Source organism: Diuraphis noxia, unplaced genomic scaffold (assembly GCF_037042655.1).
Source record: "Diuraphis noxia isolate RWA-SAM2 unplaced genomic scaffold, SU_Dnox_SAM2 contig0002, whole genome shotgun sequence".
In the NCBI taxonomy this organism is placed as follows: domain Eukaryota; kingdom Metazoa; phylum Arthropoda; class Insecta; order Hemiptera; family Aphididae; genus Diuraphis; species Diuraphis noxia.
Window position 1 is genome coordinate 59681225 of NW_028301712.1, and position 23014 is coordinate 59704238.

At 26.8% G+C, this 23014-nt stretch overlaps 1 protein-coding gene and 2 long non-coding RNA genes across 3 annotated transcripts; 2 read left to right on the top strand and 1 right to left on the bottom strand.

Annotated features, from left to right (window-relative positions):
* Positions 1 to 2112: 2112 nt before the first annotated feature.
* LOC107162491 (phosphoserine aminotransferase) lies at positions 2113 to 11970 on the top strand. The gene is made up of 9 exons (XM_015509426.2): positions 2113 to 2355; positions 2446 to 2519; positions 4062 to 4189; positions 10435 to 10550; positions 10618 to 10779; positions 11036 to 11130; positions 11249 to 11418; positions 11485 to 11742; positions 11826 to 11970. Exons 2-9 carry the CDS (start codon positions 2454 to 2456, stop codon positions 11938 to 11940), a joined length of 1110 nt encoding a protein of 369 aa, XP_015364912.1. The 5' UTR covers positions 2113 to 2355; positions 2446 to 2453; the 3' UTR covers positions 11941 to 11970.
* On the bottom strand, positions 3629 to 4066 carry LOC149058736 (uncharacterized). The gene is made up of 2 exons (XR_016190321.1): positions 3892 to 4066; positions 3629 to 3770 (listed from the first exon to the last, which is right to left on the bottom strand). It is a non-coding gene; the product is annotated as an uncharacterized LOC149058736 (long non-coding RNA).
* An 8267-nt stretch (positions 11971 to 20237) lies between the features above and the next one.
* LOC149058737 (uncharacterized) lies at positions 20238 to 21850 on the top strand. The gene is made up of 2 exons (XR_016190322.1): positions 20238 to 21276; positions 21537 to 21850. It is a non-coding gene; the product is annotated as an uncharacterized LOC149058737 (long non-coding RNA).
* Positions 21851 to 23014: the final 1164 nt, after the last annotated feature.

Genomic DNA, 23014 nt, shown 5'->3' on the forward strand with positions numbered 1-23014 from the left:
GCTACAATATATATAAACTTTTTATTTATGATAAAAAAATGTAATACTATACAATTGTATATAGTCGTTCGTAAATGCTAATCAAATGTATTTTATTTTATTTTAGGTAATGGATTAGTTGAATATTATTTGTTATAAAAATCTTAGATTATTATGTTGTTTTACTGACATACCTATTTAAACTATTATAATATTATGAACGTAATTTAATAATATATTAATATCGAATGCACTAAGTACCTGATGTGTATGAAACACAAGCGTAATATAATAAATAATAATAATATATTACATATCGTAGTAAATCGTGGAAGTATCGTCTAATAAATACGTTTAACGTTTAGTGTATTTTTGTATCAGAATAAGAAGTTTCTTTTGCTATTTTTTTTCATTTTTAATATTATTTTTGCATGCTTTTAGAGTATTTTAGAGCTACTACTAATTGTTGTTTTATGTTTTAAAGATTTTTTACTTAAAATAGTAACTTTGTATGTGCTAACAAAGTTTTTACCAAATCCAATATAATTTGTAATTTTGCAACAAAATCAAGATAGTAAAATAATCTACATATGCATTACTGACTATAAAAGTAAAAATAAATATTTAATATTACCATTATTTATAGAATTGTCTATTCTATAATTACTGTTATTACATAATTGTATTTTGTATTTCTCGAATTTTTCATACCTATTAACCTATTAGTACTATTAGTAGTGGGTGGTAATCATAGAAGTACCTACCTAGTAAATATTACTACTATCATTATCACACAATTTAAAATTACTATTCTTATTTTTGCTTATAACTTTGAACCATATACTTGTTAAACTTGATAAAATAAAATAAACTATAGAAGTTTTAGCTATTTATAAATCATAAAATTTGTTGGAATTTGAAGGCCTATTTCAGAATTGACTTTTCTTTTCTATATTTTACATTATTTTAAATACCACATTTAACTCTAACATCAAGGACCTATAAAAGTATATGCTATAGCCATGCGTCTTGCAATATACTTGATCATTAATCGGAAGTTCGATTATGATAACGTTTATTGAATTACTCCTCTCTAATGTTGATAAAATGTAAAAACCTAATTATTTCACGGCACCATGACCCGCAATAGTAAACCATAAATGTGTAACTGTATGAACTTTACAGACGTACAGTGTACCTACATTATTATGGTATGCTATTATTTTGGTATTATACATTTTACACTGTGTAATGATTAATGAATAATAGAGTTTTAAATTGTAATTTTTGTAAATATTTATTTTAAATTTATTAGTATTTATAAAAATATAATTTATGTTACATGATTTTCGTCCAACTATTTTCATATCGGACTTTCTGTCAAGGTTCGAAATAGTCGCTACTATTAGTAGTATCTATTAAATATAAAATATGTGTATAAATATTAATTTTTACTAAACGTTTTATAAGGCGCGAAGAAAGTGTTCTTTATACTATCTTTTATCTAAATTATGCTATAATTATTTCTTAAACGTTATTTTAGTAGACAAAATAGTTATATAGACCTTCAATCACAATTTATAAAACGGTCTTAATTATATGATCCGACTGAGAATATCACGTGTTAAGTGGTCTTATTTTCCACGAATCGATTACGATTTTCGTATGACATTAATAATTGCGTTAATTCATGAATTAATATTATAATAATTATCATTTTTGTTTAATTGGTTTCATCATCCAACGATGATTTATTTTCATATCGCCGCGTTATAATACCCAGTTGAATTATTACAACACTTAAATACTACGGTTGTTACTGTTGATAATTAATACTATTTTATATTCTTATTCATCCTGTGTGTGTGTGTGTGTATGCAGATTTGTTGTAGTGGTCTACGACTATGTATGTTATCTTGTCGTAGCATAGATTATTTGCCGTCGACCGTGCGATGTGATTAAATCCCTGGGGCAAATAATTGTCGAAAAATTATTGACTAAAGATTATCATCGTTTAGTGGTGACGTCTGTGCAGTATACATAGTGGTAGTAGGTAGTAGTGGTGGGACAACAGTGCCTACAAAAAAAAAAAATCGATTTATTTATCCTCCTCCTCCGGGAAACGCGTCTGTGTTATACACAAACGGTTATTTTTTCTTCTCAACCGGTTCGGTTAGGTTAGTTCGGTCGTTCGTTCACTCAGTCGGTGTCACTACGGCCACGCGTTCGTCGAACTGCGCCACGACCGTCGATATTCATTGTAACAACAGTATTATAATCTTCGTGATTCGTATTTCGTGGACTCAATCAATACTGCCGCTCGTCCGCGTCTACAAATCTGTTCGTCTTCTCTCTATCGTACGAAAAACATAGCAGGTAATACTCTGCACCTAACCCACTGCAGTTTATTGGTAGTGTTTGTATACCGATCTGTACAACCCTAAATTTGTACCTACTTAATTATAGGACGTGATATGGCGCAGTCTTCGTTGAAGCAAGTGATCAACTTCGGAGCTGGACCGGCTAAGATCCCAAAACAGGTAAGTTTTTATTTTAAACGTCACAGATAATGCATGTTTTGTATAAGAAGCGATTCTCCAGTTGCGAATAGTAATTTTCATGATAACTTATTGTGATTATGAAAACAATTAATTAGTTAGATTACGATTTGAACTTTTGAAGTTATTTACAACGCAACGCTTTAGAATAAAACAATATTATTTTACAACTTTTTGTCGATATAATTTATAATTTTTTTACTTTTTCAAATGTCCGTCAGCTTGAGATGGCACCTCTGTAAAACTCTACTCTTTTAAAATGTAAATGCTTACAATAGTAAAAACAAAACTTGAAATACAACGTAACTCTTAAATTGTTATTAGTGTACTTTTAAAAAAAAGTTAAGCATAAATTCATATAGGTAATACAAAATTTATAGTATGGTCAAAATTACAAACATTTTGAAATTATTTTGAGTTACAAATTCATAAAAAATATTCTGTTTATATTCGTAATTTAAAAATGTATCGCAAGATTCCTCAGTTTTATACTTTCCTTCCTTCCTTCAAAAAAAAAAAAAAATAACTGGAAAATCAAATTAATTTTTTAACAGCATTTGTTTAAATTATTTCGGAATCAATTTCGATATCTGTAAATACGTAAACTAATTATTTCTAATAGAACAATTTCTTTATTTTATTACCTATAATTAAAAACAAATAGGTAATCATAAATAATTTAAATTATGACCAGATATTTATATTCAATTTTTTTATACATGGTATAATTTCAAAAATATTTTGATTCTTGTTGAGTTATTTATAGACATTTTCAATATTTTTAGTTTTTGTTACAATAAAAACAAATTTCCATTTTGTCAAACATCTTGAAAATTTAATACAAGGGTTTTCATAGATATTTTAAAAAATAAAAAAAATCTAAAAAATATGCACACAGTTTATTTTTTATAGATATTTAAAAAAAAATAAACATTTTAGTTATTTTTTGTAATTGAAAAATATTATTCGAGGGTGATTGTAATTTTTAAAGTACTTATATTACCTTATTTTATACACACTACTACAATAATATTTTTTCTTGTAACATTTTTGGTAAGACTGTACTACTAAAAGTAAAATAAACTACTCCAATAACAATAATAACATAAAATATATTCAGTGATAAACTAATTTATGTTGAAATACACTGACAAACCATTTTTGTTGTACAATGATTTTATATCATTCGTATTTAACACATCCATAACATTGACCCTGCACTCGGCACCTATACTGTACAGCAAATCAGATAACATAATAATCTATTTCTATTTAACTTGTAACTTTTACAAATTAAAACAAATAAAAGCAAATATTGACTTTAAACTTAACTACATTATTCCATATACTTTACCTTAATTTTAAAAGAAAAAGTAATTTGCCCAGCCTTGTTGTTTTGCAATAAATGATAAATCAATCATCCCGTGTTGTGGTTAGGTTTATATTTTCCCACCTGCTATTTGCCCCAACCTTCAGTAGGGAAAGTAATTGTACTATATTTATTTATAAAATTTCCATATTTAGGTCTTGGAACAAGTCAAAGATGAACTCCTGGACTGTGGTTGCGGCATCAGCGTTATGGAACTCAGTCACCGGTCATCCGAGTACTCGGCCATCAACAACCGAGCTATTGAACTGTACAGAGAACTACTGTAAATACAAACACTATGTTATTACTTGTTAATTATTCATATCAACAATTTCATAGTTCTTGTACGGTGTGCTGCCGTGCTGGTTATGAAAACGGGAACTATAATTTGGTTTTTTCTATTAGAATATTAAAATAACAATGAAAGTAACAGTCTAGTTTTCAAAATCGTCATCGGAAAATGAAAATAAGGAAAAAAGGATATTTTTACGCAAATCCAGCGTTTGAAAAAATCAATTTCGATTTTTGGTGTACCTAAAAGAAATGACTAAATACATGGCATTTGTAACAAATATTTATATTAGGATATTTATACATAATATAATTTAAAAAAAACGGGTAAGTGGATGTCGCTCTGCTGTACATTAGGGGGTGGGGTGGACCTCTGACTAGGGTAGGTTAAATTTGAATGCAATGATAGGTATCATTGTATACGAAAAACGATTCTGAACAGAGATGATTTGTCAGTCTAGGATATATTATATTTAAATATTGTCATATATTCTATTTTGAAACAAATATTTTATTTTTCAATCAGGACGCATTTTGCATAGGGCATGGTTAATCAATTAGTGTAGTTATCATATAGTTATCATAATTCATAATACCTTATATTATCATAGATATACGAATACCTGGTTTGAGGATAAATCGTTATCATTACGCGATTTCATAAAAATTTAAAACTCAAATGCTCAAAACATTTTTCTATAATGACGCTTCAAATTTTCTCTATACCAATTTGAAGAAAAACTAATGGAAAACTTAGTGTTGAATTTTTTGACCTTAGATATAAATACAAACAATTTTATGAATTTTGAACTACAAAATAGTTTGCAAATATTCATGGTTTTGACGAAATTTTGTCAATATTTGAACTTCAAATGCTAATAAAAATTGTGCTATGTAGGTATTCTTATAATTTTTTAATCACTATAAGAATAACTTATGAGGAAATTTGTATTAAATTTTTAAGTATTTTGATTGGACCAATTTTATTGAATGTTCAAAAACAATTTTTCAGAAAAATTGATAATTTCAGTTGTCTATAAATATCTCAAAAAAAGTTAAAATATTTTGAAAATTAAATCATGTAAAGAAAATGTCAATATAAATAACTGGTAAAATTTTCAAGTATCTACAACTCATAATTTTTGAATTATAACAAATATTTAAAATCGTTTGACGATAAATCGTTATTGTTACGCTATTTCGTAAAAATTTAAAATTTAAACGCACTTAAAACCTTTCCTATAATGACGCTTCGAGTTTTCTCTATAGTTACTTGAAGAAAAACTTATGAAAAATTCAGCGTAGTATTTTTAATCTTTAGTTATAAACAAAAAAAATGTTATGATTTTTCAACTTCAAAATTACTTGCAAATATTTTTGCGTTTTCGACGGATTTTGTAAACATTTGAACTATAAACGCTTATAAAAAAAATTGTAACCAACTATTTTTAATTTTTTTTAGCTACAATAAGAACAACTAATAATGAACCTTGTATTAAATTTTCAAGATTTTTTGGTCATCCAAAAAAATTTTACCAACACTTCAAAAAAAAATTCTCAGAAAAATTTCAGTAGTCTATAAATAACTCAAAAAAAAATCAAAAATTTTGAAAACTAAACTGTTTATAGATAACACTAACATAAACATTTGGTAAAAATGTTAAATATTTACAGTGATTAGTTTTTGAATTACAACCATATAAAAAAATCGATTTGGTCGATAACTGGTTTTGCGTAAAATTTCTCGTTTTTCTATTACTTTTTTTTTGTTTTTCTCGATTTTTTTGAAAAATGTTGGAAAATGTTTACTTTTGCATTATTTCAACTAGTTATGCTATACACAGACACAAAAAAAAATACACACATTGTAAAATCAATATATTCATCATCATCACTCCGTTCAGAATCTATATGCATGAAAGTCTTCAATTTTTAATAGTATTTTTAAAATTATTATCGATAAAAATATATTAAATCAGTCAAAAAATTTGAATAATATTAATACAATGTATTTCGATAGCTTGTTGTTAATGGGAATTATGAAACAATGTGAGCGTAAATCCACAGTAATATGTAAACAATTAGAAGTTAAACATGGGATATTCACCTGTAAATAAACAAATTCAGATAGACCATTTTCTTACTTAGTCGTGATTCAAAAACTATTAATTGTTGTTACTTGACATTTCCTCCAGATTTTTATCGTATTATTTTGTATACATAATAAAATTTAAAAATGTTTGAGTTATTTATAGACATTTTCAATTTTATTTATTTATTTTTATATATAAACGCTAATAAAATATTTTCCTTGGATCGATCTGCTTGGAAAGCTAATATGATTTAATTTAAGGTTTTTATTAGTTGTAAAAATAGCTGTTGAAATATCCTAAAGATACATATGGGTAAGAATTTTGAATTTAAACAAAACCCGCCAAAATCTTGAAAATTTAAATATTAGGTATTATTTAAAAATGAATAAAATGTTTAATTTTTTTAGCTAAGAATCAAAAATTTTCATAAATAGTTAACACTGTAATAAAAAAATCTAAAAAATATATAAACAGAGTTTTTTTATAGACAATTTAATATCAAATTTGTACGGAATAAGATATTTAAACGAAGAAAAACGATTTTAGATATTTTGTTGTAAGTACCTATTTCAAAAATACTATTTTGGGTACATGAAACTTTTAAAATATATTATTATGTGATACACAATATTTTTAAATCCAATTTTTTCAGTAAAAGTCATTTTACCTACTATAGTAGTGTTGCCTAATAGTAAAGTAAATCACTTTAATTACAATTATATTATGAAATATACTTAGTAATATATTATAAGCTGACGGACCAGCTTGAAAGTCATTTTTGCTCAGTATAGTTTTTCACATACAATGATTTTATGTGGTTGAATTCAAATTTAACACGTCCATCACAATTTTCAGTGACTTCTTTAGACACCTAATGTACAGGAGATCATTACCGCACTTGCCCACTTTTTATTAATTATTTTATAAAAGCAGTAATAGTTTAAAAAAAAAATCTCAGTGATTCTATAATATTGAATGATGTAGGTATTAAAAAGATAATGTAGTTTTTATTAATTATTACATAACCTAAAATACTGCTAAATAATATATCTATAAAAATAAAAGTGATGAGTTCGTTTTTATTCAGTGTGTAAAAGTGTAGGTAATACTAATATTTAATATAGTAATATAATATTATATAAAAGCATTATGCATATACCTACACCATTAAAAAATTGTGACAGTATATTATACCAAATACATATTATATTATAACATTTATATTTATATTAATATATTATATTATATTTAATATTAACACCTATAGTGTCATAGTGATAGCTTAAGAACTGTTATCTTGGTATCTAAAAATATACATATATTTATCGTCGAAATAACTAATAGAGATTACTATAATTATATAACTATAAGCTTTCAACCCACCAACAATTTTGTATAAAAAGTCCTTCAAAAATTTTGATTTCATCTACACGAATATGATAATAAATGAAAAATTAGTCTTATAGATCTGCAGGCACTATAAAATATAAATTAAGGCTTTTTTTTCAACAGTCAATTAGTTTTAAATACATTACAGTCGAAGAGAAGATTAAATGACGGCACAACTTACTGCAGTTTTTGACGAAATTTTAATTTATTACATTATAATTCTATTATAAAAACTTAACATTATAAATTATTTCAATATTTCGTGAATTATTATTGTTATACTTCGAGCTTGGTCTTTGATAGAAAAATATATCTAAATTGTGATTTTTGATTTGGTTAAAATAATTAAATATTTTGAACATTGCAGTTTTTATTATAAAATAACGGATTACAATAAATTATTTTACTAGAACACTTGTTTCTATGATTAATATTTTTTTGAATTTCAACAATGTAATTAGGTAAACATCTAATAATTTAAACTTGAAATGTCTATCAATGATATTTGATGATATGATTATTTGTTTCGATTTTTTTTAAATCACTATTTCCTGAACAAAATTGTTTTTTATTTCAATTCTACAGAGATAATGACTTTTAACCCCTTCCATTATTTTATTTGGAAATATATAACTATAATCGGAAATATAATAATAGTACAAATAACATATATTAAAAATGTTATCTAATATTCTAATAAAATAGTATTATAGTATCTATAGTTTAAAACCCGTATTACAGCCTGTAATACACGAATACAAAATGCAAGAACTAAGATACTATGCGTAAACAACAATAATTATGACTATCAGACACGGCTATTAGTAGTACTACCTATCTTTAATCGTGCTATCAGATCATTAAGTGGTATTGTATGGTCCGCCATGGGGGCATCAGGGACTTGTCCCAACATTTTGTGGAGAAAAAAATAATATTGTATTATAGTAAAAAATCAATGAACAGAACTATTTAAATATTAATTATAATCATTGGTTGTAGCCAATATTGCAATTATGTATAGTGGTAGCGAAAAGCCCAAGGGGGGTGGTCAGCCAATTACCCTCCCATGATATCTATACAAATGCTTATACTAACTCCACTTCTTGTGGTACAATACAAAAATAAGTACATATATCTGTAATAGATTTTCCAAATCTTATTTATATATTTCATTAGGCATGTCGTTTGTATTGGATATAACGTTTTTACATATTTTTTATGATGAAAATAGATTTTATATCATGTATAATATTAATTTATGTTCATGTATACTAATATTATTAAAAAAAAAAATAAATATTTTTAAACCACTGTAGATACCTCCTAACTATATTGTATATAAACTAATACGAATATCCATTCATGTATGAACAAATTTGCAAATATCAGATGATTTTATATAATTATATATTTACCCTGAATATAAAATTCATTTATTTATTGTTTTATCACTCAAACCATTTGAAAATTTCAGGAAATAATATTTTTTTTTTTTTGGCATCGGTCCAATGTGTGACCTACACATACATTTTCGGTCCAGTGTGCGATCTACATACAGTCCTATTGACCTATACTGAATTTTTAATAGTTACATATTATAGTTATTATATTATAAGTAATTAATATTTTAAATTTATCATTCTTGTCTGATAAGAATTCCTCATAATAATTTATGTCATAAAAACATCTTTCATGACTGATAAAAATTCGTCGAAGATAATTTGCTTGTTTGGGTGAAGGGATCTCCACCACTCAACTTTAAGTTGTCTAGGTATAATAATGGAGATGCGTCGTTTACTCTTATTTCATATCACTTTTTCAGTATCTTCCACAAACATTCTATGGTTTGGGTATTGCCATTTGTATCAAGACCAACCTGCCGTTGGTCAAACATTGGCCAAAAAATAATAAATTGATAAGGATAGGTAAATTATTAAATGTAGGTCACACATTGGACTGGTGCCGTTTTTTTTTTTTAATTATTCATGTGTAAAATAAAATTTTTTGAACAATATGAAAATAAACATTTATCAGTTAATAATTGTTATTAAAGTTGTTAAATATATTATTTTTTTAAATATGCAATTTATGTTAAATTATATTATCATGTTTTAAACATGAAAAAAAAATTACGTACAGTTAAAATTAGCTCTATTTTTTTTTTTATAATATCTTTGTTAATAATTATGAGATTAAAATAAAAATACATCTTATACATTAATTGAAACGATTTACCATATCAATAAAGCATATTTAATTATTTAGATAAAACTTAACTCAAACATTTTGTGACAGTGATTATTTTTCCTTCAGTTTTTAAGCAAAATATTATAGAATGCATTACTAATTTAGAGCTCTCCTTACCTATAGGAAAAGAAGAAAAAGTTATTTTTTTAAGCAGAACTTTTCGATTTTTTTCATTGTCATAAAATACTGTGTGTGTTAAATTGGTCATGATGATATATCTTATTGAAATTCCACGAGAGGGATGGAAAAGTTAATCATTAACTATATGTTGTTTATTTTAATGAAAGTTTAATTGTTAACATTGTTTTTTCTATCGGCAATACATATATACATGTCACATGATACATATATTATACATATACATATACATTTTTAAGATTATGCCACTTTAATTTATTATTAATCATTATAACTAAATTGTTATAACTTGTGATAACTTATCACCCTAGCACTTTCATATTATCAATTTTACATATATTTTATATAAATACGAAATTTAATATTACAGTGACATCCCGGAAAACTATAAAATATTATTGATGCAAGGAGGAGGAACCGGTGCTTTTGCTTCAGTAGCGTTGAATTTGTTGCACAGAGGTGCAAAAGCTGACTACATTTTGACTGGTTATTGAATTAATTTTTAATTTTATGAATATCTAATGATTATAATCTCTAATGTTTTCTTCGACAGGCGTTTGGTCCGCTAAAGCTGCTAAAGAAGCATCTAAATACTTGAAAGTAAATCATGTGTTTCCAAGACCGGAGAAATTTAATGGTATTCCCGATCAATCTACATGGAACCTAGATCCAGAGGCTGCATATGTGTATTATTGTGATAATGAAACTGTGAACGGTAAAGATTTATTATTTGTTTTATAATATATATACATATATATATATATATTATAGGCAGAATTATAACAAGTTACTTATTATTTAAATTGTGCGTTATTAATACTAACGCACATATGAAATAAATCTGCTATTAGCTTTCCGAAATATGTGAGTAACACGAACATATTTAATTCAAATTATATGTTAAATTTTTTTAACTTTAATTTTGAGAAATACTGTCTAAAATAAATTTTCATTTTTAAAAACTTCCATAGGAGTTGAATTTCACTTCATTCCCGAGACAAATGGTGTACCATTGGTATGTGACATGTCATCCAACATTATGACAAAAAGTTTTGACGTGACCAAGGTAAATTACTTTGATATATGTACCAAATCGAATACGACAGCCTTTTTTTTCAATGATGATGTATTACCTTTTCGATTAAAGACACGTAATCCTATTTATTTTGTCATTTCACTTAAAGTTTGGTGTGGTGATAGCTTGTGCTCAGAAAAACCTCGGTCCCGCGGGTATAACTGCAATTATTGTACGCGAGGACCTTCTAGGAAAACCAAGCCCGCTTTGCCCACAAGTTTTTGACTACACATTGTTCAATCAAGAAAATTCTTTGCTTAACACACCTCCAACATTAATGTGAGTTTGTTAATTTTGAGTATGTTTATATAAAAGTATTTTTTCTAATTTTAACAATTCGAATAGAGTTTATATTTTTTCACTTGTACTACAATGGGTGAAAAACCAAGGAGGACTTTTGGCTATGGAAGCTAACTCAAAAGCAAAGAGTGAGCTTTTATACAAGGTCATAGAGAACTCTCAAGGCTTTTATTCGTGTCCGGTGGCTCAGAACTCCAGAAGCCGCATAACCGTGCCATTTTGCCTTAATGCAGGAGCTGAGGCTGACAAACAATTTCTAAAAGAAGCACAAGACTTAGGATTTTTACAACTTAAAGGACACAGGTATTCAAATATTATTGAATTAGTGTTTATATATTTTTCAAGATAGATTATAAGCAACTCATTAATAATTTGTTTGTTTACAGATTGGTGGGAGGTATTCGAGCAGCCATGTATAATGCCTTGACATTAGATGAAGTAACAATTCTAGTTGATTTTATGACCAACTTCCAGGAACGAAATCCACAATATTCCATTTAAAAAGAATTAAACTATTCAATACTTATTATACATTCTTTGTTTTGTTTGTTTTTTTTTTTTTTGACATCTGCTATAGAGAATGAGAAATTACAGTTCCTTCAAACAGAAAATATGAAAGCAGTATTTCTATTTTGGAAATCTGATCGTCAAAAGTTAGTTTGTTTTGAAGTAATTGTACACCACGAGATTGAGTTTTATAGTACTTCGACAGTACAAAACAAATCAGATACATACATACATATGTATATATATTGTATACCGTTTTGATTTGCTTTTCATTGACAAGCAAACAAATGTACAGTTTTCTAAGCGAGAGAGACAAACAATGAAGAAGTGGGAGTGAGAAAAAGAGAGCTTTTAGTGAAATAGGATATTTTATTATTACCGAGGAGGTCGAAAGGATAAATCAATGTCACGGACGGGTAGCGCCCAGATAGTTGAATAAATTAGCGTTTAGTTTTCTCAAACACACGATTTTCAACAGGAGGCCAACGTGGGACTAAAATAATGAATTTATAGACTTACTTAAACCCTGAAACCTTGAAACTTGAGGACACACGCAAAAACATAGACAATCATATTATTGATCAGTATTTACCGTTTGGGTCTTAGTCTTAAACTCAACGCTAACATCAAATTGGTGTTTTCTATTTTAAGAGTTTAAAAATGGACATAATTGAACTTCTATTTAGTTTTAAGTCCATTCCTTTTCTAAAACGTAATATTAATTTATATTTAAAATGTATTGAGAGATCACATTTAAAATAAAATCTTCAAAAGTTATAATAAATCCAAAAAATTATTAATTTTTTAAAAATATTACTTTTAAAATTCAAATCAAATAAAACTAACGTACCTACTAAAAATTTCAGAAGTCCAGAAATGATGTTCAATAGTCATAATCATTAAATTACAAATAGCAATATTTTGCGTTTATACTTGATCAATATACCTATATTTTATTTAAAGTTTACCTTCATAATATAAAATTGAATTCCAAACAATGGATTGTAAGAAATGTTTACGTATAGTGTGTATTTACTATTTTTATTATTTCGACAGTTCAAACATCATCAAAAAATGTACCCATTTTATTAATTCAGAATAAAAAAATGTCTGCAGAAATTTCAGTTGAATAGTCTATATATAAATGATTCATCTACAAACTGCACAACAATACCGTGAAACTATTTATTTAGGCATACAAACAAAAATAAGAAGACTGTGGTTTATACGTGTAATCCAATGAAATTCTTTTTCAGTAAGGACCCCAGTAAAGCATAGTAAAAATTGATTATTTTAAAAATATTTTGTTGAGCCAATATTTTATAAACGTCACGATGTGTGAGTATCAATAAAGTATAATATCGTGTACACTGTACACATATATTACATTAAATGAATAAAACTTATAGTTTTTTTTTTCATTTATGCGTGAATAGCCAATAGGTACATATAATAATAATTTAATATGTATTATGCATAATTTATTACATACGACATACGACATACGACATACCCAACATATTGCTTTACTAATCTGTTTTCAATTTTGTAATAACAGAACCATCATAATATAAAATGGAGCCATGCGGCCATGCAGGTATATTAAAAGTATTAAATCATGTGAATAAAACATTGCATTCCGATTGAGCTGCATTTACTTATATTAGATCTACATTTTACATATAGTGCGTATCAGTAGAATATTATTTTAGTATGTGACGGATACAACTATACAAGCAAATTGAACTAAAAAACGAACATTATACAATATCACTGTAAATATCATAGCTATAATACGAGTATAATTATTTTCTATTGTGTATAATACGATGATTATTATAAAATTTAAATTGATGTATAGTCGTTTGATTTGGCACAGCTAACATATACCTATACTATAATATTTTAGTGATTTGAATATTATTTATTATAAATTAAAATGCGAGGATTTGCATTTGTAAAGAGTAGGAAGAAATGAGTAGGAAGAATTGAAAATGGCATACACAAATTTACAAAAGTTATATTTTTTAAACATATTAGATGCATTTACACACATTCATTGATCTGTATATTCAAATAATATCGGATCCATCAAACAAAAGTATTTCATCATTAACATCGATATACAGGGTGGTTCTTTTATCAAACAACACTTATATGGTGTTTTTGTGTAAATACCACCTAACATACACCTATAACACACAAACACCACCCAGCTTTGGGAGGCTATATCTTGTAAACAGATTAACGAAAAATGAAAATTTAAACGTGAAAATTCATTGAAAAAATAGCCTTTTTAGTTTATGAAATTTTAAGTATAGGTTGTCATTTGAAAATCAAAAGTTGATAATGGTTAACCTGATAAATATAAGGGTGAAAATATTTAAAAAATATATAGTTCTAGAACAAGATGGTTCTAAAGTTTTGAAAAAAGTCAATAGTTTTTGAAATAATGAGTATTGTTTGATAAAAGAATCACCCTGTATACAATAAAATAAAATTAGAAATACGTTTTTAATAAAAATACGTACCTATCATATTATCATAGTCTCATATATTTAAAACCTAATCTATCACATTTGACACTCTGATATAAAAAATATATTTTAGTAGTCAGTAGATATAATATACAATATACGAATATAGTAGATATAGAAAATTATGGATTGTACATTATTAGTAGTAACTACAATGTATGTCATACCTACATGTTCTTAAAAGTACATAGTGATAATACGATTTGTATTATTTATATTATGATATAATATTTGGAACAAAACAATGATGATTTCATAAATATCCGTGGTCAAAAGGAGGAAAATAAACTGTGCGCGATCTTTGTACAATCATCAATGTGTACGCCACTTGATAAATAATTGCATTAATCAATCGCGAATATTCGATTGGACTAGCGGAGATAAAGCGAAACGATGGATTTGTATTATTTGTAAAAAAAATGAAATCGTACTACCGATAGTACCTACATTAAAAAAAAAGCTTGCACGTGGCAATAACTGCGTCAATACTCGAGATGTTACGGATCGACTTCCTGGCGGAAATGTTGTTACTCACGGTTTACTTAAATCAATTATTACGATACAGAAAACATACCGTATTCCGGCGGAAGTGAAAAGAAAATTAAATATTCTGTTGACGTAGTTCCGTCGCCTACCTAAATGACGCTTTTCGTTACGTCGCGTTGTTGTTCTGCAACATTAAGCATTTAGGTAGGTATATATATATACAATTATAAAAGGTATGTGTTGTATACATTTCTTTACCTCGAATTTGTTTTTCTGAAATGGGTTTTTGCAACCTGTTGTACACTTGTACACGTACTCACCTCTTGCTAAGACACTGTGATTCTATTTCGCTCGCAATAATAATATAATAGCAATAAATAATATGGTGACCCTCACAAAACTCGGGTGCTTATGTGCTCACATTTTTTCTTCCAGAGAAATGTAACCCTGTCGTCTTCACGCGAAACAACAAGTTATCATGACGATAGTCGTTCATAATTTGACACGTTGTGTTAAAAATGAAAATTTCATTGTTCTAATCAGCTTAACGTTGGGATCATCTTTTTAAAATATATATAGGTACCATGTATGTTATTTATACCATACATTTTTAAAACTATTTAACGTCGTTGTGTGGTTACAGCTAAGGATAAATGGTTATAAATTATGATGTGTTTAAAATGTTAAATATTATGAAAACTTATATTTATTAAAGTGGCTAATTTCTAATCTGGTTCTAAATATATATACCAATTTAATGTGATAACATAGACGACAAGATTTTAAGTGTGAAGGCACCTTTGCACACTAAAATAAAATCACTCATTAGGACATGATATCATGTTACGCATACAAAATATGTCAAATAATGTATATCTACGGTAAGATGCGCGTCATCGCCTCTGGTAACATAATCCGAACCATTTTTAAACGCTATAAAACTCACCGTGTTTTTATGCCTATGATTTATATAATAGTACGTGGGTACCTTATTGACCGAACAATGCTCAATCTTGTATTAAAAGAAAAATGTTGATAACTTTCATCAAAATCACGAAAATCATTTTCAACTTTAATAGCTTATAGTAATATAATTTAATATAATTATAGTAAATTGATACAAGTTTATACGTAATTTGTTCATAAAGAAACCTAAAAACCTCAAAAATATGATTCCATAATAACGTTTCTTCACAAAGTTCAAATTACGAAAAAAAACTGATTCCTATTAAACGAAATATAACGATTTTAGTTTAAAAATTTGTATTTGTGAGGACTTGTAACTCTTTGTTTTCTTTTAAATTTGATGTATCTCTGAATCAAATTCATACGAGTAGTTTTTGAGTTATTTAACTTTATGTTCTAAGGATCAAAGGTCATGGTTATTGGTTCATCAATTATCAAATATGGACACTATAGTGATTTAAAAATTTCAGCAATTGTTATAAAGTATAATAAATACTAGTTCCAATATATTAAGTTTATTTTATATTTGTATAATACCATTTTAAGAACTATTATCCTTAGTAAAAATATAACCAAGAAACTACTCATTCGAATTTATTTTGAACTAAGTACACAAGAGAAATTAAATAGTAGTTAACTAAAACTAAATAACTTTAGCAAAGGGGGGAGGGGTTTTTATTTGAAAAACAGAAGTTTGTATCGCCACAGGAAATTCCATTGAAAAATATTGTCAGACTAAATTTAAAAATTCTAAAGATTAGAATTTGAATAAATTCATTACTAAACGAAAATATGGGGGCGAGCATACTAGATGAATCACACTTTACATTGTACTAAATAAATTGATCTTAAAAAATATAGGACTATTTATATACGTACCTTGAAGTAAAATACCTATATATGCAGATTTTTACACAAACATCGACGAAAGTTCGACCAACTGATGATCAACGTTGAATAAATTCAAATTGATTTCGGAAAATATACGAGTATCTATATACGTAGTATCTTAGACGTAAAACAACTGTATTTTTTTACCAAAGCATTGACATGAGTTTGACCAATCAATGATAAACATATTATGATCAACGTTAAATAAACATAAATTGATTTTGATAGATATATGAGTAGACGTTTATATATTATATGTTACGATAAAAGAACGAATACCGGTTAAACCTAGATTTCGTCGACCACTGTTGGTAAAACCTAGGATACACAACATTGTTTGGTCAAACCACGAATGATTTTTGTTGTTCGGACTTTTACAAACGAGATTTGGTAAATCTTAGGATAAACAATCAGTGTTAGTAAAAGTCCAAAAATTTTTACTTAAGTTATTAATTATTATTATTAAAGTATATTAGGTAGGTACAACATCAATGACTAATATATATTAAACACACACATTTATATTATTTTTGTTATATATTATTATGACAACTAAACTGCGATCGGCTTTTATCTTGATTATCATAATTATTATTATCTAAGTATTGACTTTGGGAATTTTCATTTCGACTTTCATATTAAACATCATTATAATGGAAGACCTTGACACGTGTACCTATATACTCATACAATTAAATCACTATCAATAAAATTACAATGCAATCAATAAATTAGCCAAAAAGGTACCTAGGTATAAGGTATGTGATAAAAGTTGTTCCTACATAATACTGTGATGCACATACAATTCAGTGTATGATACGGTACACAGTTTTGATAATAGATTGAAAATAACTTGAGATGTCACAATAGCCAAGCTATTGCACAAATAATTTAATAATACAATTAATTAAATTACTAACATTACAGTAATAAAATTATGTAAAATTTCACTTGTTGCATATTTTAAATTTTGCATTAGTACTTAATAATAATAATAAAATAATAAACTAGCACTACAGTAATAATTGTATAAATTTGTTGTCATAATAATATATAACAATAATATAAATATGTGTATTTAATATGTAGTACCTACCTAATATACTTAAATAATAATAATTAATAACTTTGGTAAAAATGTTTGGACTTTTACTAACACTGATTGTTTCTCCTAAGATTTACCAAATCTCGTCTGTAAAAGTCCGAACTACAAAAATTATTCAGGATTTGACCAAACAATGTTGTGTATCCTAGGTTTTACCAACAGTGGTCGGCGAAACCTAAGATTTACCGGTAAATTCTAGGTTTAACCGGTATTCGTACTTTTACCGTAACATAATATATAATATATATACGCCACTGCCGAATGACCCAAAGAAAATTATTATTCTTTACTATATATAGAATCGCCGTAGCCCATAGATTGGTACAACAATACTTAAGTAAAGTATTCTAAGTATTTATAATTTTACCTAAATCCTACTATACTATATTGTCACCTACAGACCTACAAGTAGTGTTTGTGTTAAGCTGAAACTACCAATATTATACATTTTGTCAACCCTATGGTAACATTATACCTACTTAATGTATTGATTACATTAATTATAACGAGGTTTACAGGAGGTCCTTATAAAGAGGTTTTACCTTAGGTTATACGTATTTCGTAGGTATATATATATTATTATATAGTAATATAGTAAAAGCTCGGTATCGCGAAGTCCAAGGGACTTCAAGGATAAATTAAGATGAATATAAATTGTAAGTTGGTCGTTGTGCTTTGTATATATAAATATATATATCATCATATTCTATTTATGTTTATATAAGCCCAAATAATACGTATGGCAATATTATAGTATGCTCGATAAATATACTATATAAAAGAAAATAGAAAAGGAACTAAATAAAAATGAACCGTCATATCAGTGGTGGGCTTAAGGGTGATATGGGTGAATTATTCCCCCCTCCCTTTGGGACTAAGCTATTTATTTTTCTAAGACAAGTATTATGATATACCTATCAATAATAACTATTATAAAATATCTTCATTGAAGAATATGACCTCAACAGATATCATTGAACAATTTTCAAAAGTTAAAAAAAGAAACTTGGAATTAATAATGTAATATAAATAATTTTTTAAAGAAAACAGTTCATTTTTGTTATTAGTTTACTTTTATAAATGGTTTCTGATGAAAATTTCTAGCAATATAATTATTTAAAATACAATTAAGTAAATAATTGAACCTCAATTAGCTCCCCACCCCATCATTAGTGAGTGATAAAACCCGCCTGTGACGTCAATGGGATTTAATTGGGGAGGGGTGTTTTTATTTTTAAATAAAACTTACATTTAAATACATTATTATATGTTTTTTATCTTTATCACAAGTATTGACTACCATCCTACTATCCTTATCTTTTCACCTTTAGGTATATTTACAAATGTACATTGTTGACAATTAATGTGGAGATTAATAATAAAAAAATTATTTTAACAATATATTTGTTGTAAATTATACACTCAAATATGCTCAGGCCATATACCTATAATAAAATTAGATTTACAAATTTGTCTCTGGACCTTGTGAACCAAACAGAGTGGTATGAAGTATTTTCAACCCATTTTTAAGTTTCAATTATGCATAAATTAAAATTCTGAACTTTGTAATACTTATTAATTATACTTAATCTCGAGATCCATTAAAGAAATTCGTATTTGAATTTAAGGACTAAGAGGTGATGCAATTATTTTATCAAGTTTTTTTTGGTCTACAAACTACATTATATTTGTGTATAACTATAATAAATTATAAATAACGGTGGCGCAGTGGCGTCTTAGTGGGAGTAACTTGTGAATATTATAATACATAGGTACACGTTCAATACATGCTTGTGAGTTTTGATTGATGTGCATTTTACTTTGATGCACTGCTCTCGAGTGGTAATTCTCAGGAAACCGGCAAAGCGTTTTATCCGACTGGAGTTATTTTAGGACTCGTAAATCATAAAAGCCTAATTTCACCGAAAATGTAATTACCAAGTTTTGATTAAAATTTAGTCATGTATTACAACTTATAATTTTATCTGGCTACCCGTTTACTTATTTTTAAACATTATTGCAAAAAGCTTGCTTTTTTAAGTTCGTATACAAGTATAAATGATAACACTTGTTGATTGAAAATTGTATATTTTAAATGAACTTCTATGATAAGAAAGATTTACATCATGTAATATTAATAACATAATCTTATTATGTGTATAAAAGAATAACAAATTAATTAATTAAGCATAACGTAAATAATCAATAATCTATTCTAAAACAGAAACTTTATATTTCGATATTTGATAAATTTTTACTTAAAAAATAACAGATTTTAATTTAAACAACTTAATTAAAATATTAACTATTGCATTTTTCACTTGATTCTAAAGACTATTGTCTATTATTAGACGTTAATAAAACAAAACTAAACTATACACATTTACTCATCAATTATTCATAATGCATTTCAATATTGATCATCTTAAAAACTATCATGATACAGACGATACAATTGCGTTATAGAAATATGGAATCAAGTAGTTACACTTTAAAAGTAGAAGTTAGTGATAATTTCAAAGTTTAATATGGACGATGAGAATTGAAAATATATGAGTTGGTTATTGATGCCTATCTATTGAAACTATAATAAAAGTAGGTCATATAAGATATAATATAACAATTTTTCGATTTCAAGTACCTATGCCAAACTTATAACTAGATAATTATTTTTATTAATTTGTGATATCGTAAAAGTATGGGTAGGTACTCATGTCACTCATGATACAATTTACTATAGACTAACAATTTACGATGGTATTATTGCAATTTATTATTACCTATATATTTTATATTTATATAAGCAGTGTCGGCCTGGGATTAAGAAGGTTTATTTTTTCGGGCCTCAATTGTTTGTAAAAATTTACCTAAGAGTGAGTTTAAATTATGAAAGTCATGTATTGTGATATCTTACATACATATAAAATATATACGTTATACATGGATACTTTTGTATATATATGTATATATCATATCCTATCGTTATACTGTACGAGCGATAACATTATGAAAAACATGTAGTATCCAAAAATAAAACTAAAATAATTTACGATTAATTCTATTCGACTATTGCTGTATGTAGTGTATACTTGAAAGAGTAATGTATAGTATATACTTCCCGGTACTGGTAGGATGGTAACACAAGTTGGTAATTTTCCGATGTATAATTTAAATGGGCGTTTCTCACTTCCTCTACCTCATTCGATTATTTTTTATCGAAAAAATTGATACTTGAAACAACGTTGATTGGGGCTCCCTCTCATATGATAATCGACGGCATGTTCCGCAGTCGCATCTGAAATTTTCGATGGAGAATACGACTTATAAAGTTCATTTTATATCAGCGTGAGCAATTTAAATAAACGAATTTGACGAATGTCTAAAAATCAAAGTGAAAGTGCTTAATTAAGACGATTTGTTAAAAAATTGTCTGTCTTACTTATTGATCTACCTAGATCAATAAGTTTTCAAAATTGATAGAATAATAACTATTTTATTCTTGTTTTTAATTGCATCTAAATCGAAGCACTAATGCATTGTATTTTCACATTGTATATTATAATTTATATTAGAATAATATGTTTAATTATTTGCGTGATTTACAGAGTCGACGATCGGTTCAGCCGCGGCGGTGGCCGGTTCAGGAGTGTCCGTATTGCGCGGTGTCGACACCGGTTTATACTTGACCGGCGAGATGTATCATCACGACGTGCTGGACGCAGTGTACAACAAAGTGACGGTTGTACTGACCAACCACAGCAACATTGAGCGGAGCTATCTGAAAATGTTCGCTGGCCGACTGCTAGCAGAGATGCCTCAGTTGAACGTTCACGTTTCGAAAGTCGACAGGGATCCGTTGATATTTGTTTGAATACAATATGAACACATTATTTATATTATAATACAATCGTACATAATATTTCCGTTTGTTTTTCTATTTCGATTCTTATTTACTAATACATTATATAGTGATATATCATATATGTTACAGTTAAAACCTGAAATCCGTCAAACCAAGATTTATCTAAACAACAATATTAATTTTAACAACCCTTTTTCGTCAAAACTGATATGATTATAGTTAAAACTAGAATAAACCAGAACCCGCAACGTTGGAGCTATTTTTATTTAAAAACTAGAAGAATTTAATGAAAATAAATATAAGAACCTTACGTTAAGTAAAATTTATGAGTAGGGCCCGGAATTATATGTACTAAAAATTTACAAAATACGCATGCATATATGCACTGATTTTCATTCAAATGTGCACTTAAAATATGCCTCAATATGTGAACAAAAATGCATTTTAATTAAATTTATTTAGTTTAAAAATGTATATAATTCATTAAATAATCAATATGGAACAACTAAATGTATTGAATGCCTAGTTGATATAATTTAATTGTATTTCGTATGATGTATTCAATTGAGTATGTTGCATTTTGAACATCCACACATCTAAATAAATTCCCGTGAACAAAAATTAATAAAAACTAATTTAGTAGGTATATTTTTATAATACAATATTTCAAAGTTATCTGGATAGTTACTGTTAACTTTCAACTACTAAAGACTTGGATACATTTTCAAATTAAAATGCACATGTCGATTTTTAGCAATGTTTTTTCTTTTCACATTCGCAGGTCTTACATAGGTCATCACGTTAACTCTTAGCATTAATAACTTAATACTATTTTTTCATAAAATGGGATTATATTTTTGAGAAATGGTAAAATATGAATAAAAATTTAAAATGTTCCAAATATGCAACATTTAATTTTACATACCATCACATTAGGTTAAGATTTAAATTTGTGTCTTATCTAGATACTTTTAATTTAAAAAATAAAAATATGCAAATGCATACATTTCCAGTTCCTATTTATGAGTATAAATATAGCATTACAATTTACCTAAGATTGAGTTTAAATTGTGAAAGTCATGTATTGTGATATCTTACATACATATAAAATATATACGTTATACATGGATACTTTTGTATATATATATATGAATATCCTATCGTTATACTGAACGAGCGATAACATTATGAAAAACATGTAGTATTCAAAAATAAAACTAA

Bases quoted from the DNA above. Each gene is read 5' to 3' on its own strand.
- LOC107162491 (XM_015509426.2), top strand. From the start codon at position 2,454: ATGGCGCAGTCTTCGTTGAAGCAAGTGATCAACTTCGGAGCTGGACCG. The intron at 10,551-10,617 runs GTTATTGAATTA...TTTCTTCGACAG, and splicing joins AGCTGACTACATTTTGACTG to GCGTTTGGTCCGCTAAAGCT. The intron at 11,743-11,825 runs GTATTCAAATAT...GTTTGTTTACAG, and splicing joins TTACAACTTAAAGGACACAG to ATTGGTGGGAGGTATTCGAG.